The 17,993-nt window shown below is 42.5% G+C and overlaps 1 protein-coding gene across 1 annotated transcript in view; it reads right to left on the reverse strand.

The window, feature by feature from the left end:
• CDC123 (cell division cycle 123) overlaps nucleotides 1-17,993 on the reverse strand; it is a 54,617-nt gene that overhangs the window by 13,628 nt on the left and 22,996 nt on the right. Inside the window, exons 7-9 of the mRNA XM_019543701.1 lie at nucleotides 11,974-12,022; nucleotides 9,618-9,693; nucleotides 4,995-5,117 (exon numbers count right to left, since the gene is read on the reverse strand). Of these exons, the coding sequence (XP_019399246.1) occupies nucleotides 4,995-5,117; nucleotides 9,618-9,693; nucleotides 11,974-12,022 (248 nt within the window). The remainder of the gene's footprint in view (nucleotides 1-4,994; nucleotides 5,118-9,617; nucleotides 9,694-11,973; nucleotides 12,023-17,993) is intronic.

Genomic DNA, 17,993 nt, shown 5'->3' on the forward strand with positions numbered 1-17,993 from the left:
TGTGTTTAGTACAATGTGCAACAGTTGCAGCACATCCACTGACTAGCAAGGTCTGTTCCATGTTCAGAGATGTCAACAAGGTTGGTTATCTGACAACATTTCCTTGTTCTGCCTTTCAGCGCATCTTTTTTTCCATAGTTTTAACAATGCCCAATACCAAACACCCCTCCCCCCACAACTTCATGGTGCATTATCTTCTTACGCAGGATCACACACAAACGAAGGCCTTCTCTACAGGCTGATGTTGTACCGACTTGATTGCATTCCACTTGATTTAGGGAAACCCAAGCAGGCCCTGACACAGTCACTTATTTCAATATAGGAGTGCTCAGTTTCAATTCAATGCAAGTCTTTTCTCAATGGACTGTAGTTCAACTAAGTGTTCACAAAACCTTTAGCACAAGTTTTGCTAAATCAGTTTAAACATCACCCCTGAAGTTAAATATATGCAACCTGCTCAGGTAAATGAGCCTCCATACCAGTGATCCACCTGTACAGGAAAGCACAGTAATATTAGGCTTCTTCTACCATCACATGTGCTTATTTGAGCTTACTGATTAATAGGAACAGGAAGTACAAACACTTGCATTTAATCAGCATAAAAACATATTGCAAAATGTCTCATCTGTCAGGCCCAAGTCAGTAGTAAATATAAGTCTCTGAAATCTAATAGCTGCCTGGTGGTGCTAGCCCAATTTTTGGTGGATGAGAATTCATACTATAATTAGTATTAATTGCGATATTGGCTAGTACAACACAAAATATGAACACGCAGGAAGACTTCATTATCCCTCTCCTTCAGCTTCACCCCTATCCTGATGGGATTTCAGATGGAAAAAAAAAGTTTTTCTATTATGCATGCTGATCCATATGTTCTGTTGTTAAACGGGAGGCTGGCTACGCTGTTATCAAAATGGTATCTTTCATAAGGATGATGAAAAACGACGATATAAACGTCTACTATATTCCTCCTCACACTTGGTATTTAGAAGGTTGCGAAGTTTTTCTTAAAACATGTTAGTTTGCAGTACTCCAGCTGCACTTACTCAACACTCCCATCTGGAGATGCTACCAATCCAAGTGGAAGAGGCTGAGCGGCAATCAGCTCACAATGTAGCAATAAAGCACAGACAGCTTGCCAGAGAAACAAGATCACTGCCACTTAAAGAATGGAACAGAATGAAAAGAATTTGATTATTTGAGCAACAACTACCAACTTCCTGCAAACCACTGGATATGCTGTCAAGGGATAAGTAGGGGAAAAAAATCAAAACCAATGGACATAAATGAAAAAAGCCCCAAAAAACTAATTGCTGTGTAGTGTTTCCCTGCAGTCAGTTGCCCTGGAGAAAAAAAAAAACTCAGTGCTTATTAGTGCCCAAGACTACAGAAGTGCAAGTCTTCATCACAGAAGGTAACCTGCAGCTAGGAGGTGCACCAGTACATTGGTCCATATCATATCGGCACCAATAAAAGGAAAATTGAGATTATCAGCAATTGGCTTTTTTTTTTTGTGCAGTTTTTGGCTGATGTTGTTGCCAAGAAATGCTGCACGTGCATGCACAACTGCAGCGTCCAGCTGGTAAGTCTGTTGGGAGGGAAGAGTGGGGAAGAGGTGGGGGGGAGGCAGATTGAGGCCCTTGTGGTGAGGGAGGGAGTGGGGCTGAGACAGGTGCTGCCCAGCCAAGGCAGCAGGCGGGGGAAGAGGAAGAGTGGGACATGACACAGATCTGCGAGCAGCTTGTCTGGGGAGGGGGGCACAGTGGGGTCCCGCTGCTGTGCGCCCCCCCCGGAGGTATGGGGGGCATGTGTCCCCAGATCTGTGCATGAAGCGAGGGTGGACTGCCACTGCAGGCTGAGGCCAGGGGCAGTGCTGGGCTCTTCCCAGCAGAGGGGCTGGGCCAGCCTACACTTGGAGAGGGCAGTGGCAGTGCCGAGAGAGGGGCTAGAGCAAATTTTGGAGCGGCTATAGCTGTAGCCCCCCACCCCATCCCACCACCTGCCTGAGCACAGCCCCAGCCCATCCCCACCCACTGGGAAAAGCCAAGTGCCACCCCCAGTGGGTTGCCTACCCTTGCCCCTCACACAGATCTGGGGGGAGGGGAGGACACATGTCCCCCATGCCTCCCCCAGGAGTGCACACAGCAGCAGGAGCTGTCTTCCCTTCTGTGCCCTCTGAACAACGACTCTATCCTGTGCTCTGTCCTAGCTGTGCAGCACCTGCCCCTGCCCCACTCCCTCCCTCACTGTGTGTGTGTGGGGGGGTCTTGATCTGCACGCTGCCCCCCCACGTCCCTTCCCTCTCTGTCTTGTTCCTTCCCTCCAACAGACTTACCAGCCAGACACTGCTCTCCAAGCTGCAGGACTGCGTTTTGGCAGTTAATCAGCCGATATGGCTTGTTAATAACTGGCCATTGGCATCGGCCCAGAAAATCTTTATTGGTGCACCCCTACTTGCAGCTTTTTTTCCCCAAAAGGCAACTCAGAAAGCAGAGCTCCATCTACTCTGTAAGAGGGAAAAGACCTGTGAAAACTTCACAGCAACAGCCAGGGAAACTCTCAGTTTCTGAGACATCACCCAAGGAGCCTGACTGTAGGTACCCTTTCTAAAAATATCAGTCTGAATTCTTAACAAGCAACTGATTACATACCAGCTACAATTATGTTAGCAGTTAAGTACAGGGCTTTTATTTGGAAAAAAAAAAAACCAATAAAAAATAAAAGCCCTGTACTCAAAATAAAGCCCAATCCTCAAACTAATGCATTGTTCTCAGGTCAAAAGCATTCCAGAGTTAAACTCTTTTATGAAGTATGTTGCAGACCCAGATTGTTAATGTTTAAGTAAAAGCAGGGGTGGGCATATACCGTGCGTTAGAAAGTCAGAGAGGAAAGATCTATTTGATCATTAAATTGATACAGCAAACCACTTAAGCGTGCATATAACTTTATGAATGTTACAATAAATCCCACTGAAATGAACACTACAAACATGAATAACCCCACTAACTTCAGCTCACAAGATTAAAAGTTCTATTGGATGAGAGCTTCAATCTACATCCTGAGCTGTGTAAAATATCTGGAATTGGGAATTTTACCAAATCTTGATCATTTGCTGCTCAGAGACACTATCCCAGGCCCCTGATAGATGGGTCATTTAAAGCCATGATGGGATATGATCACCGATCCCAAAAATCATGCACCCTGCCATGCCACATGCAATTTTGAGACTGGGGATCAGATCCCAATCATGCCCTACTTGCCAATATTCCTGGGCTCCCCTGCACCGACAAGCTGAAAGGCAGGTGCCTGACAATCAGCTGAATGTCAGCCCAGTTGGGGACCAAAGCAAGGTCTGGAGCCAGACCCAAACTGTCAGACTGACAAGCAGGTGTTGGCTGGGTCCAGCGACTGCACCAGGGTATGCACCAGCCAGGTAGAGTTGCTCAGCGCAGGGTTTAAAGTCCCCAGTGGAGGAAGCCAAGACTTCCACTGTTGGGACCTCTGTTCCCTACGCTGGGCAGTCTGGTCAGAGCTGCCTGGCACAGGGTTTAAAGTCCTGGCACTGGGGGAACAGAGGTATCCTCCCACTGGGACTTTAAGGCCCATACAGAGCAGCTCTGGCCAGGCAACCAAGGGCTGCTCTGTGTAGCACTTAAAGCCCTGGCAGGGCAAGCTAAAGGCTTCCCCCACTGGGAGCCTCAGTTCCCTGCACTGGGCAGTCCAGCCAGGCAGGGGAAGCTCTTCCACAACACAGCCTCCCACAGGGCTGAAAAATCAGCCAATTCTTGGCCCAAGCCATGTGTTCAATTTAAGACACCACACAAATGAGCTATAAAAATGTTCAGTGTATTTATGGCTCATTCCCCATTTTATAGCACTTTAAATGGGGTGCACATGTAGCACCCTTCCTGTTTATGCCATTATTAACATGTTAATCATGGCCTAATATAACGCATGGGGGGGGTGGTCCCCAACAGCCTACTAAATAACTGTAGCAAGAGACTGTTTCCAGCATGGAATTTGTACTAGGTTTTCTGCTTTGTTTAAAACAACAAACATTCACATGATGCCCCTCAAATTTACTTCTACTACTTCAGTAGTGGATTCTCTAAAAAAATAAAGTACATGCCCGTTATGAACAGAAGTCTGAGCAGCTACAGTTTTGGGTATCAACTTTTTTTAATAGATTTATATAATATCTTGGAAATGGTCTTCCAGTGTTGGTCTGCAGCAAAATACAATAATGTTCCTTTTCTTATTCCTGGGTATTCTTTCACATGCATTTTCCACCAAAGTCCACTCACTAATGTTTTCTGACATTTAAAAATAAATGAAATACCTAAAACTACTACTACTACTAATGAAAATAAAGCAAAAAAGCATTTAAACTCTTATGGAAGGGATCATTCAAATCAACACTTTTTCCTGAAAGAATCTAGACTACTCTCTTTAGTTTTTATCATTACCAACTTTCTACCACGGAAGATACTGCACTGCTCTGTAAGTTTATGCCATAGACTGCTAGGATTTTTAATGATACAAAACTTTTAAATCAGTAAAACAGATACCACAGAACCAGTAAGTAGCACAGGCATACAGCCAGAGGGAACAAGAATATTACCTGACTGTAAAGTTAATACACTGGCAATGTCAATTGCTACCTAGAAATAGTGGTCTTTCATTGCTCCATGTAACATAACGGGATTTCAGAATTTACTGTAGGAAATGATACTGGTCTGGCAAAGGACAAGACACAGTAATTTAACAGGTCTCATTACTATGCATCTGGTCCTGAAAGTCTTTTTGAGCTTAAAATCTGCCTCTGGAGTTAACAGGAGTTGCATTTAAAAAACCCACACTTGAAGCATCAGTTTTTCAGATTCTAGTTTAAAATTAAATCTCTGAGCATCTAGCAAGCCACTTAGTACTTCTATTAAATATTATCCTTACCCACAGTCCTCTTTTTCTAATTCAAAACTTAAAGAGGTACTCACAATCTTCATCCAAGAATTTATACTGTATGTGTTTCTGAAAGAACTCCTCTATGGATCTGCTGATCTCTTCATGTTGTTTAGCGATATGTTCATAGTACTGAGTGTAGTCTCTCTGGGAGATACCTGTCAGAAATTTAAATTAAATTAATTACCCATATACATTTTACATCCATATTTTAGAGTTGTGCAGATATGCAAAGAAATTGGATGAATAGAACCCAGTTATCAGAAAGATGCACACTGTAGTCTATTACATTAAAGATCATAATATTTGAATTGTAGCAATAGCAGCTGTAGGCAATTGTCTTTACTCTGGTATTTCAGGCACCCTCACTATATTAACAATTTTCTTTCCATTAATTCTACCCTCCATCTGGTGAATGGTATTTATTACCCACACATGTGTGGGCCTGCTTTCAGACATTTGCCACTTCCACAGTGGATCTTAGGTAAAGTTTCTTCAATTTCCTAGGTGTTTAGTAACCATTAAGACCATAAGTGGCAGACTTTCAAGTCCCAAAAAGCTGAACAGAACACTCTTTTGAACCCAACGCCACAATCCTGAACCGGTGGTAAGGAGGAGTCACTGACGGATGTTCCCAAGAGAAAGGCCAAACACGGCTCTTTACTTCTATCAGTATACCTAGCTTCTGAAGCAGTCCTCAGCGCTGCTGCTCATGATGAAATGTGGTTCTCCGAGTTCACATGTCTGAAAGGTCTGAAAAGCATGGGGCAACTGAGTCCCATGTAAAACAAATATATCTTTATACAGTGCCTGTTCTATAGGTAGAGCATTTTGTACAGAGGAGAAAATACTTTGCAATTTTCTTTTCTTAACAAACAATGAGCAGCAAATCAGAAAGGAAGCATCTTGAGCTAAACTAGCAAGATATTCAGGAAAACCACGACTAACCCAAGAAGACTGAAACCTTTGGTATTATGTAACCCTTACACTGCATTACTGATTAAAGCCCTGGGACTTCCATTTAGCTGAGGTCAAGACCTTTAGCGAGTGGTCAGTTTTTCAGGGTTACCAGGAATGGTAAGGAGGAAATGCTGGCTATTTGGCCACACTATACAATTAGTGCACTCTGGATGTGGAAGGGAGCTGGGGTTCCTTGAAAAAGCTACTTTCTACCTGTTTACTCTGCCAAAAAAACCTCTCCCCCATGCTCCCAACTTGATGTAGTGCTGGGCACCCTGCAGTGGGGAGGGAGGTGAGATGCATCGGAAATGATGAATGGGAGCAACTAGGATCTGTGGAGTGCGAAGGACAGAATTTAGGCCAGCATGTCCACAGGGGAGGCAGAGCCCAGGAGGTAAGTAAGGCAGAGCCCAAGAGGTAAGTTCTAACTTGGTTAAGAGGAGCAGGTGTTTGATAAAAGGTGTGTGAGGAAGCACTTTCTTTCTACAGTACTCCAAGTGTTAAATCCTGCAGCTTTTTTAACATAGATTGGACAATCTCTCTCATAAAAAAGCAACTTGTTCCCCTAAAACGCAACTCAAGGCTTTCTCCAATTCACTCCAGCATGGTCTTTTGTTCCCCATGCCTCACAAATCACTCTGGCCTGAACCAGATGATTACAAATGCATGTATTTTGTCTGTCTGAAAGACATTAATTTAAGTTGATAGCAACAGAATGATTCAAATTAGATAAACTTAACGTGCATCTTAAGTGACAGATGCTTTGATACTGAATACATAAATGTGAGCAACTGTAAAATCCTGCTGCACATATGACAAATCAACACATTCTCTATCACTAGAATGTGAGTAACTTGTGCTACTAGTGACAAGAAAAAACCCATAAGGAAGACCTATGTGTTGTATCTGTGTTATTTTAGTTACATGAATGATGTCAGAGCTCATCTCTCAGTGTAAGTCCATACTGTCTAATTTTGAGGCATGCTCTTAAATGGTACATGCAAAAATGGATAACTCCATTTCTAAGTATTAACAGCTGTTGCAAAACCGACTGCAGGTCCAAACCATATCAACAAAGGATGGCAGCTCTGGGGATACAGCTGTCCAACTGGAAAAGTGCACTCTTGCAACACATGCTGTGTGTCATCTCCAGGCGTGGCCGTCAGGCCTCCCCATTTAAGGAAAGTGGGAATCACAGGGAAGTAGGCCTGGAAGGAAACTGTGGTCATCTGGTCCAGCACCTTGTTCAAAGCAAGCTCACCCCTAACTAAACCATCCCAGCCAAGTGTCTGTCCAACCTGCTCTTGAACATTTTCAAGTATGGAGATTTCACAACTTCTCAAGGTAGCCTGTTCCAGTGCTCGCCTATCCTTCTAGTAAGAAAGGTCCTCCTAATCTTCAACTTAAAATTTCCTCTGCTGCAGCACGAGGCCATTGCTTCTAGTCCAGGGGCAGGCAATTATTTTGGGCAGAGGGCTGCTTACCCAGTTTTGGTAGGCTGTCGAGGGCCGCCTGGGTAGCCCCGCCCCTGGTCACCGTCTTGGGACCAATGTCCCAGGGCCAGTACTGGTGGGGCCCAGAGCGGGGCACAGGCTGGCAGGGGTCTGTGCAGCTGAGCTGTGCTGCACCAGCAGGGACAGGGGAGCTGGCCTGGCTCCATAGAGTCCCTGCCAGCTGGGACCCCACGCTCCTGCCACCCTGCTCTGGGTCCTGCTGGCACTGGCCCTGGGACACCGGTGTGGGCTGTGTGCTCCTACTGGCTCACAACTAGTGCCCCCCAGCCCCACAGTACAGGCAGGGGGCAGCGCACAGCCCCAACCCCCTGCTCACCAGCAGGGAAGAAGCTGGTGCTGAGGGTGGGGAAAAGTGGCTCCTCCCTGCCCCATGCCCAGCGCCCTGCACTGCCTGGGGCTGCCCATGCCCATTTACCTGAGCTTTCCTGCCAGGGCAGCCATGTGCTCCCAGCCCAGAAACCCCAGCTGGGTCTTCTGGCTGGGAGTTGGGACCCGGCAGGCCCTGCTGTTGTTGGAACCTGCCAGGCTTCCCCTGGGTCCTACTGCCCTTGATTCCTGTCATTTTTTACAGGAACCAAGGGCAGAGAAATATTAATTTTCTATATATATATATTTTAGGGGCCCTGTGGGCCAGATAAAATGGCCTTGCAGGCTGGATCCGGCCCACAGGCCATATTTTGCCCACCCCTGCCTTAGTCCTTATCCCCTACAGCCACAGAGAAAAGCCCATTCTCATCTGCTCTATAATCACCCTTCAGGTCTCTGAAGACTTATCAAATCCCCCACAAGTCTTCTCTTCTCCAGACTGAATAACCCTAGGTCTTTCAGTCTTTCCTCATAAGTTTCACTTGCCAGGACCTTAAATCAAATTTTGTGAGGTCAAGTGAGGACCCACCAGTGCTGAAGAGAATTGTTTCCCTTGATTTGCAAGCGTTTGTCTTGATATAATCCAGTGTCTTTTTTTTTGCAACAAGAACACACTGGTGGATTATATTTAGCTAACAGTCCACTGCAATTGCCAGGTCCTTCTCTGCACTACTGCAGCCTAACCAGTCATTCCCCAGTTTGTATCTGTGTGTGTAATTATTCCATCCCAAGTGCAGGACTGAGCTTGTCCTTGCTGAACCTGATTTGATTACCTGGAAAAGTGGTTCGCAGTCAATCCAGGTCATTTTGGATCCTAGCCCTGCCCTCCAGAAGGTCAACAATGCCACCCAACTTGGTGTCATCAAACTTGCCAAATGTGAACTCAATCCCATGAACAAAATTGTTAATGAAAATGTTGACCAATACTGGACTTAGGACCAACACCTGAGGAACCCATCTTGATGCCTCCTCCTAATTAGACATTGAGCCATTGATAATTTCTGCTTGTTGACCGTGATGATGCAAATTTTGAATTATTTTCAGAAAAATGAACTGGAAAAAAAAAAAAAAATCAGCCAAAATGTGTATTGGCAGATTTCTTATTTTTATGCAATAAACCCATGATAAAGGACTTTGCCGCTGATGTACACTGTGGTCACCTGGAACTTGTTCCTATGGGTTTTTCACTTGTTGCCTCTCCCATCATTATTCCCTTTGCCCTCTGCTCTCCCCATCCCTTTCTACCTTTTTATTCACATCACTCTCTCCATTTTATAAATGGGTTTGTTCATGTCCTTTCACAACATCTGGTTAAGTAAGCTCTAGCTCATGAAAGATTGCGCACTGTCTCTTTCTAATTTAGTTAGTCTATAAGGGGCAAAGTTGACCCACCTTCCACTTGGAACTTCCCAGCCCAAAAATGGACAAATCTGGCTCTCTGTGCACTGACAAGACAGATCCCCATCTACTGTGTATGACACGGAAATGTTTCTTCCTTTACACACTACTGTGTTTTACAACAGGGGTGGCCAACCTCTGGCATGGGTGCCATAAGTGGCATAGCAGCCTCTGTGTGGAAGGTCCAGACAACGGCAAGGATCGACAGCACAGTGACAGACAGGGCACAGAGCAGAAAGCATAACATCAGAACAGACAGGGAGTACCAGACAGGAAGCAGAAAGTGGAGCAAGTAGGGGAAAGGGATCCAAGTGACACTCGGGGCTAATCTGTGGCCTGCCTGCCAAAAACGTTGCTCCTGGCTGCTTTACAGTAATTAAAAGGGAATAAGAATAAACCTTAAATGAAAAAAAAGCATACCTATAAGCTTGTTTTCCTTGACAAAGCATCTGAATTCTGCACCAGGAATTAATTCACACCATTTTCGAAGGACAAGCTATAGAAAGAAGAAAATAAAAGACATATCCAAGTATGGCTTAAAGAGGAGTTAATCGGCAACTTTTGTCAAAAGAAACATTGTGACACTATGACTGTATTTGCTGTAACTGAGAAAAATTATCTTGTGGGAAATTCTTAATACAGGAAACCAAAAAATCCATAGTTATAGTCTATGTAATTACCTTGGCGGAAATATTTCAAAGAAGTTTGGCTTATCTTGTTACCTATTTATGTGTAAAGCTATCACATAAAAGCAAAATTGTATTTGATAAGTAGACTATAATTTTTCCCATTTGGTCTCTCTGCATCCCACTAAAATGGCTTAGAATTCACATATGAAAAGCAATAAAAATAATTTAAAAAGGAGCTTCATTTCAGTCACACACCTGGAACATTATTAGAGGAATATATATTACTGCAGCATAGACTCTATTGTGATTGAAGAGAGTTTGAAATACTGCAGTAAACATGCTGTAAAGCCTCTCCCAATGATTCAAACACAAGACACTGATATCAATTACATAAGACCCAGCCAGTCACTATTGTTTAAGGCAGTGATTCTCAACCAGTATGCCACAGCACCCTGAGGTACCTTGGGATTTTTGTTCCAAGGGAGTTTTTCAACTGCAATTTTAGCCATGTTAGGTGTACACACATGATTCTCAAGAGAAACCTGAAGTTTTCAGATAGAAAGCCATAGTGTTAAGAACTACTCTGCCCTGTTGAGGTCTTCATGAGTTCTTTGTAACAGAGGAATTGCTCTATTATTTTTGAGGGGTGCCCTGAATCTAAAGAGGGGTAACCTTGAGTCTAGAAAGGTTGAGAACTATTGGCTTAAGGCAACATTAATTCCTCGGGTGCATGAATATTTGAATGAAAAAATCTTTCCTCTCCTTTCCTCATTCTAACGTTCCCATCTATTTTTTTTCCAGGCAAGATTCAGTTACATGAAACACCAATTCTTCTTGGACTGGGAAGAATACATTTTCTCCATTGACCTGTATTGGAGTAGCTAGGAACAAAGAATTCTGTAACATATCACAGCCAGGTCTGATTTCCTATCCAGCCTTCTAACACGGACAGGATTTCTGATCCAGAATTTCAAAACTGTCCTTTAGTTGGGGGAAAGAGGAAGGAAACTGAGTTTTTTCCATTGTAATTGTATATTCAAACAGTATTAGCACAGAACAACAAAATCATCAAGGAATTCAGCAGGAAAATCCCCCTCATCCAAAATCATTCACTAAATACTTAAGGGGTTGAATTAAATTTAAACAAACTAATCCTTCCCCCCATTACATGCCAAAGCAACCTCCTGTGATACATCTTCTGCATGTAAAAACCATCACAAATGCCTCAACATAGGGGTTTGTAATGGAAGTTAACATTATAGTCAAGTGAGAAGATTGCCCTGAGGTTAAAACACCTTGGGAGCCAGAAGATCTGGATCCTATCCTTGGTTACTCCATGAACTCTGTGTCTGGAGGACAAGTGCTCACTCAAATTTGGGTTCCTCAATTTCTAGGCTGCTCAAGCTCTTGGAACCCAGTTGTTGTAGTCAGGTCATACATGTCTCTCATCAGGCAACCAAAAGTGAGACTCCTACTTTTCATGGAAACTTGAAAATTTGGGCCTCCCACTGACCCAGTTCCTAACATTTCTAAAGCACTCTGGAATAGCTTAAGGTTTATTTCATTCACATTTGTATTTTGAGACTACAGGCACTGTATCTAAATGCAAAATTACTGTGAGTACCATGACAAAGTAATAGTGTAACGAAGTAATTAACAAAGATATACAAACATAAAAAGGGGGTACTAATGCACACTATGTCCGAAGTGACTAGCCACATTAGTTGAAGTCAGGCAAAAGGTAGGGCAGGTTGGCACATTAGAAACTCACCGGTCCAAAGGCTCTGAAGTCAGTTGCTGCCTATAAAAACTCATGCCACTCTGAACCGGTTAGTCTCTAATGGTCTTTAGTATATTAGTATATATATTAATATATATTAGTCTCTAATATGTAACTGTCAACCATTAAAATCTTATTCCTTTCCCATCACCACCCCACATATTGTGGGAAAACTGTGGAGAAGCTTGTAGTAATATTGCCTGCCCTGCATCTGGAACATTAAAACTAACACAGCACAGCACACTCACTATTCATTCACTCTCTAGAGCTGTTAGTCTGGCATTTGTATGAGTAAATGTTTTATTGGTATCCTCCCAAGCAGAAGGGACAATCTTTCCAAGGATAATGTAGTCAAGAGGAGTCTTACCTCATAGTCCAAGGAAGGATCAGGGGAATCATCAGTACAGTGAATAAATCTGGAAAAACAGATCACAACCATCAAGGTCTAATTTTATATAACAATAAAATCTTTGACTGAAATAACAAACCGGAACCCCAAATTATGAAGGCACCATTAAGCTTATTTAAGAGAGACATTTTAAAGTAAAAACCAAATATATAATAAAAGTGACAACACTAAGCACCTCTTTTATGATACTGTTCAGTAATTTCTTAGATGACCAAAAATAATCACTCATCACCTCCTTACTTCTGAACAATGAAAAGCTTTGCTTGGGCATGGGAATCAGAAGGAGGTTAACAAAGACAGGAGAGAGAAAAAGAAATACATTCCCAAAAGAGAAAGCACCAAACTTGAATATAAAAATTAATCACTGTAAGAACAACTTATATCTACCAGAAAAAGTTTTCTACAATAAAGCAAAAATTCTCAAAGAAGTTTTACTGGTTAACAAGCAACAGTTCTCTCCAATTTCAAGCCACAGGATGAAGAGCTCTGAAGATAAACTAATTACTTGGATTTTCATTGTCCAGGTTGAGAAAAAACACAAGAAAGATCAACAGCATGAACAAATATAGATAGGTATTCTTACTAACCTAAGGGGTCATATTAAAAATGGATAAATGTATTTGTTTACAAGTTAATGATTGCCAGGATGATGGTACCCCTTTAAAGATACTACTCCAATACTGAGATTTTTCCATTTGTGATAACTAGATTTTTTCTTCCTCTTAAATTATTATCCTGGCATAACTGGATTGACACAGAAGCATAAAGGTCTGATAACTGGCTTCACTTCAGCAAGCTTCTCTAAGAAACTCTAGCATGCAACTTCCTAATGTAATCAACCGACAGAAATATCACCATGCTAATATATGTGGACTTTCAAAAAACCTTTAACCATGTCCCTCAACACAGGCTTTTAAAAAAAACTACACTGCCACAGGACTGGAGGGAACGTTCTTTTGTGAACTGAGCTGGTTAAAAGATAAAGTTAAGTGGTCACTTTTCAAGATGGAGGGAGGTCAAAAGTGGGGTCCCACAGGGATCTGTGCAGAACCCAGTTTTGTTCATTATTTTCATCAATGACCTGCAAACAGAAGTGCACGATCAAATCTCTAAGCTTGCAGGTGACCCCAAATTATTCAGGGTACTCAAGTCCCAAGCTTGTGGAGAGGGGCTGAAGAAAGAACTCAACAAGCTAAGTGAGTGGGCAAAAAAACAGCAGATGAACTTCAGTGTTGACAAGCGCAAGGTAATGCACCTGGGGAAAAATAATCTCAATTATACGTACGCAATTCTGCATTCCGAACGAGCTATTACGACTCAGGAAAGAGAACGTGGTGTCACAATGGACTTTTAAAAAAACATAACCACGGTGTACTGTGGTGACCAAAAATAGTCAATAAAATGTTGGGCATCGTTAAGAAGGGAACTGAAAACAAAACAGAACATCATGCCAATATACAAACCCATGGTGTGGCCACATCTTGAACATTGTGGGTAGTTCTGGTCCCCTGGAAACCAAAATGATCAGGGGCCTGGAACAGCTGTCGTATCAGGAGAGAATAAGAAGTCCAGGACCCTTCGTTTTGGAAAGGAGAAGTTTGGAAGGGCGGGGGAGGGAATGGGAATATGCTAGAGGTCTATAAAATCACGAAGGGTATGGTCCAAGTGAACAGGGAACTGTAGCTCACGAACAAGTCACAAAATACTAGAACTAAGGGGCACACACCAAAATTAGGAGATTTTAAATTAACAAGACAAAATACTTTTCTACATGATAATTAATTTGTTGAATTCACAGCCACAGGACATAGTGGAGGTAGACAGCACAACCAGGTTCAAAAAGGGACTAGATAAATTCATGGATGATACATCTATTAATGGCTATTGAACAGAATGGTTGAAAGTCTTTCTTCTGGCATCTCTAAAGCAATAACTGATGGATGCTAGAGGAGGTACTGAATAGGGGATAAATCACTTTAGAGATTATCCAGTTAAGTGCTTCATTTCTGCTCCTGGCAGAGACAGGATGCTGGGCAAGATGGATCATGGGTCTGAACCAATGTTGCACTTCTTATGTTCTTAAAAGCAGACTATTTTCCTTTCCACTAGTGAGAGAGACCATGTAGCATCACTAGACCCTGCTGTACCACAGTGTGCTATTTTTATGTCGACCATAAAAAAAACATTATTGCAAAGAACTGACCTTAAAAGCCAATTTTCTGTTATTAACACACTTTACATATCTGTGTGTAGACACAAAGGGCATTTATACACATACTTTTTGGCCCCGCGACGTGCCAGAGATCCACCACTTGGGAGCAAACTCGATTAATCAAGTCTGCTTCACACGCAAGCTGATGTGCCCAGCGCTGTGTCATGTGCAATTGTATAAGCGGCAAAACGCACGTCAGTGAGCAGAAAACGGTGGTGCTGCGCTTTTGAACTACAGCACCTCCTATGTTTTAGTTCAATAACGCGCCACAGCCACTGTTAGTGCTGACGTGCATTTTGCTGCTTATGTAACTGCAAGTGTCGCAGTGCTGGGTGCCTATCAAAGTGCCTGGTGCTGCAGCACCTGCATGTGTAAAAATGCCCCAGGGTTTTTCCTCTTATGCAGCTATGATCTCTTGCTCCTTCTTTCAGTAAGCAATAAGAATAGAAATAGATTCCCCAAAGTCAACCATGAAATAATCATCTCTACAGTTATGCTATGGCAACTGCAAATATTACACTGAATCCTGTAATGTTTCAAAGGGATGCACCAAAAGAATTTATAACCTTCTTTCTAAAAGTTCCCCCTTACCTTACTGGCACTGAACTATTTAAAGGGTTGGGTCACAGTTGAGTGATATTCCCAGATTTACCTAATCCTCCCCGTCTGTAGGGAACTTGACTAAGGACTTTTGGAATCCTGATGAGAGGCACACAGAGACATTCCTAAATGTGGCAGCTGGTGGTGGGCAACTTTCAGTGCTGAGACAGCTGTCACAAGAGGCGCATCCACCCAGCAAGTAGCCAGAGAGTATATTGAGGTCCTGCTTATACCCACAGACTTTATGCTCTAATACCTTCTACAAAAAGGGAGGCAAAAATACAAGCATGAGTGTGCTCTTTTTAAAAGCGTATCACCTGCTTTGGCAAACCCATGGGAGTTGGTGACATCCATTGATTTAGGGTTTATTCACTCTAGCAGCTTTTAATTTGTCAGAGATGAAAAGTTCAAACTAATGATGACTAATATGACAATTAAAGGGCACAATCCTTCCATTAGTGATGTAGCCATTTACCATGCTCAAGAAAAACTGACTAGAGGGACCAGCAGAAACTGCACAGCTGATGGCTGAAGTCAAGCCTGCTGAGTTCTACAATCTAGCCTATATTTTTTCTCACCTTGTGTGCTAGTGCCTGTACTGCCCATCCAGGGATGTCTCAAGTCCAAAGAGGCTGAGAACCACTGTTACCCATTACACACGGTAGTCAGCAATTTATTTCTTGAAATATTAGTTATGGGTAAAAACGTTTTTAAAAGACCCAATAAAAACAAGATTTCTTTGTATACAGTAGAAATAACATAATCCACAACATGCATTTGCCATAACAGGACTCTGCACAGTGCTGATACCCTGTTCCATTCTCCTCCCCCTTTATCCATAAAGTAGTCAAGTGATTTAACACGATTTACAATGCCTGCAGTACAAACTGCACTTAGGGAGCCATGAATTGATTTGCAAATCACAGTGATTACTCTGGCGATAATAAAACAAACTATTAAAGTTGCAATGAAAATTGCAATAATTACTTTGTATCTGAAGGGGAAGAAAATCTCTTTACCAACTTGTATTCCTGATACAAAGCCTCTACAGGAGTCTTCTCACTGTTGTCAATCTTTGGAGCAAGTCCCTATTCTGCAGCCTTCAACCTTCTTAGTCGAGATGGCTCCAGTTCTTAAGGTTGACAAATTCAAGGGTGGGAGAACAGGCTTTGCAGCAAACATTGACATACATGGAAAATGGTGGGAAACAACAGAAAATTGTTAAGCGCTTCAAACTGCCTAAGAAAAACCCCTGGAACTGCTAGGCTTAATATTTGTTAAACTAGCACTTTATTTGCATAGTAGCAAGAAGCTGTTGGAGTGCCATGTCACAGCACTGTAAGCCATTGCTCCTTCCTTTGTTCCACTGCCGCTGCAGAAACTACTGTTTGATATGGTTCCCTATAAAGATTTAAAAGAGAGGATATTGTCTCCTTAACTGGGACAACAAACTAACTGTAGGTAGAAGCATTGTTGCTCTTTTGCTTTATGTTAGGAAGATAAAAGAAGTCGGGGGAAGAACACAGCACCTTTTAATTACAAGGCTATGGCAAAACATGCACAATTTTGATGCAGTACCATTAAGAAAACAACATACTATATAGCCTGTAAATACAAAGCAACTACAATCATCCTGAAAAACACATGCACATAAACCAGAGTTGGGACAAACCTTGAATTCAGAGAAGTTTAATTATTAAGATGCATTTCTCTCACATGTTTTTCAACCTTTCATCTCAATGACTTTTACAAAATTGGGTAAATAATATTTCCCTATTGTGTATGACTGGGGTACCTGAGGCTCAAAGAAGAGAGGTAGCTTCAGCAAGGTCACTTAGCGGGCCAATGGTGCAGACAGGATAGAACCCAAATTCCTCGGCACCAGTCCAATGGCCATCCACTGGGCTGCACCGTCTGTGGCTCCTTGATTTCCAGTAGCAGTGACAAAAGGAGTTTGCTGTCTCTTTAGGAAAGAACTGCCAGCAGTTGTGGTCTTAACCAGTCTTATGAATTTATCAGACAAGGCAGAATATACAGAATGTAAGCAGCCAAAGTGAAAGAGTGAATTTCTGGCATCTAACAGCAAAAAACAAAAACAAAAAAAACCCATCCTGTAAAGCTACGAAGTTTTGCCAAAAAACTATAAAAACACAGATATCTTCATGCTGTCAAATGCAAAGCTACAGGAGATACAAGTAAATCTGGAAGAGGTATATTGCAAGACACACGCTTCAAGCAGATGTGCATCATTTGTGCAAACCAAGGTCATTGCTAAGCCTTTTAGTCAGAACTGCACAAAACAATTCTGCAGATTTTTGGCAGCTTTCCCCACATGCCATAATGGTTCTGCAAACTGTTCACTTGGAGAGACACGCGTGGTCTCACCACCTACAATCCCTCCTACTCAGCAAGGAGAACAGAGTCAAATAAAATGACTGGATATTTTTTCGCCACAGTTAAGTACAGTATTGAAAATTCAAAGCAAACTATAAGGCTATGTCATCATATGCAGTCTTGAAAGCGTGCTCTGTAAGAGCCTAACAGTGTTTGCAGTTTGGTTAGGACCCAAACTCAATAGGACCTTGGTAAAAGCAAAGATGACAGTTTATGATCCACATCTCCTCTTTCTGGCTTGGTGGTACTAAGTGTTTGGCAGTTGGTGGCCATAAACTAGGGAAACTAATTAGCCCAGTCTCTCTGTGCCCTACAGATTACTGTAGCTGGGGACCTTTATCTGGCGCGAGTAAGTGCTGAGCTTAACTGGAAGAGGCTTCTTGCCCCTAATATGAACCAGAGATGGTCCCTTACTACATTTTATTGGCAACCTGGGATTAAGCCGAGTTGAGACTGTGAGTATTGGCATTTATTGGACTTCTCCTATTGCTTGAAAACTCTTCGGTAGGCTTTATCAAGATCGGATGAGTCTGAACCAAGTCTGATCAAGAGTCAATCTTTACATGTTTAAAAGTGATTGTTCAGGTACCTTGTTGAAACTGCCCACCTCTGGGAGCTCAAAGGTTAAGACCCTTAAGAGACTGTTCTGGCGTCACAAGGGGGAAAAAAAACAAAACAGAAAGCCCCCCAGCGGACTTCTCCATCTCTTTCTTGCTGACTCTCTACACAGTACTGGTAAGCTAACAGTATCTGAAAGGTTAAATTAGAATCA

This window comes from Crocodylus porosus, unplaced genomic scaffold (assembly GCF_001723895.1).
Source record: "Crocodylus porosus isolate Cpor-Errol unplaced genomic scaffold, CroPor_comp1, whole genome shotgun sequence".
NCBI classification, from domain to species: Eukaryota; Metazoa; Chordata; order Crocodylia; family Crocodylidae; genus Crocodylus; species Crocodylus porosus.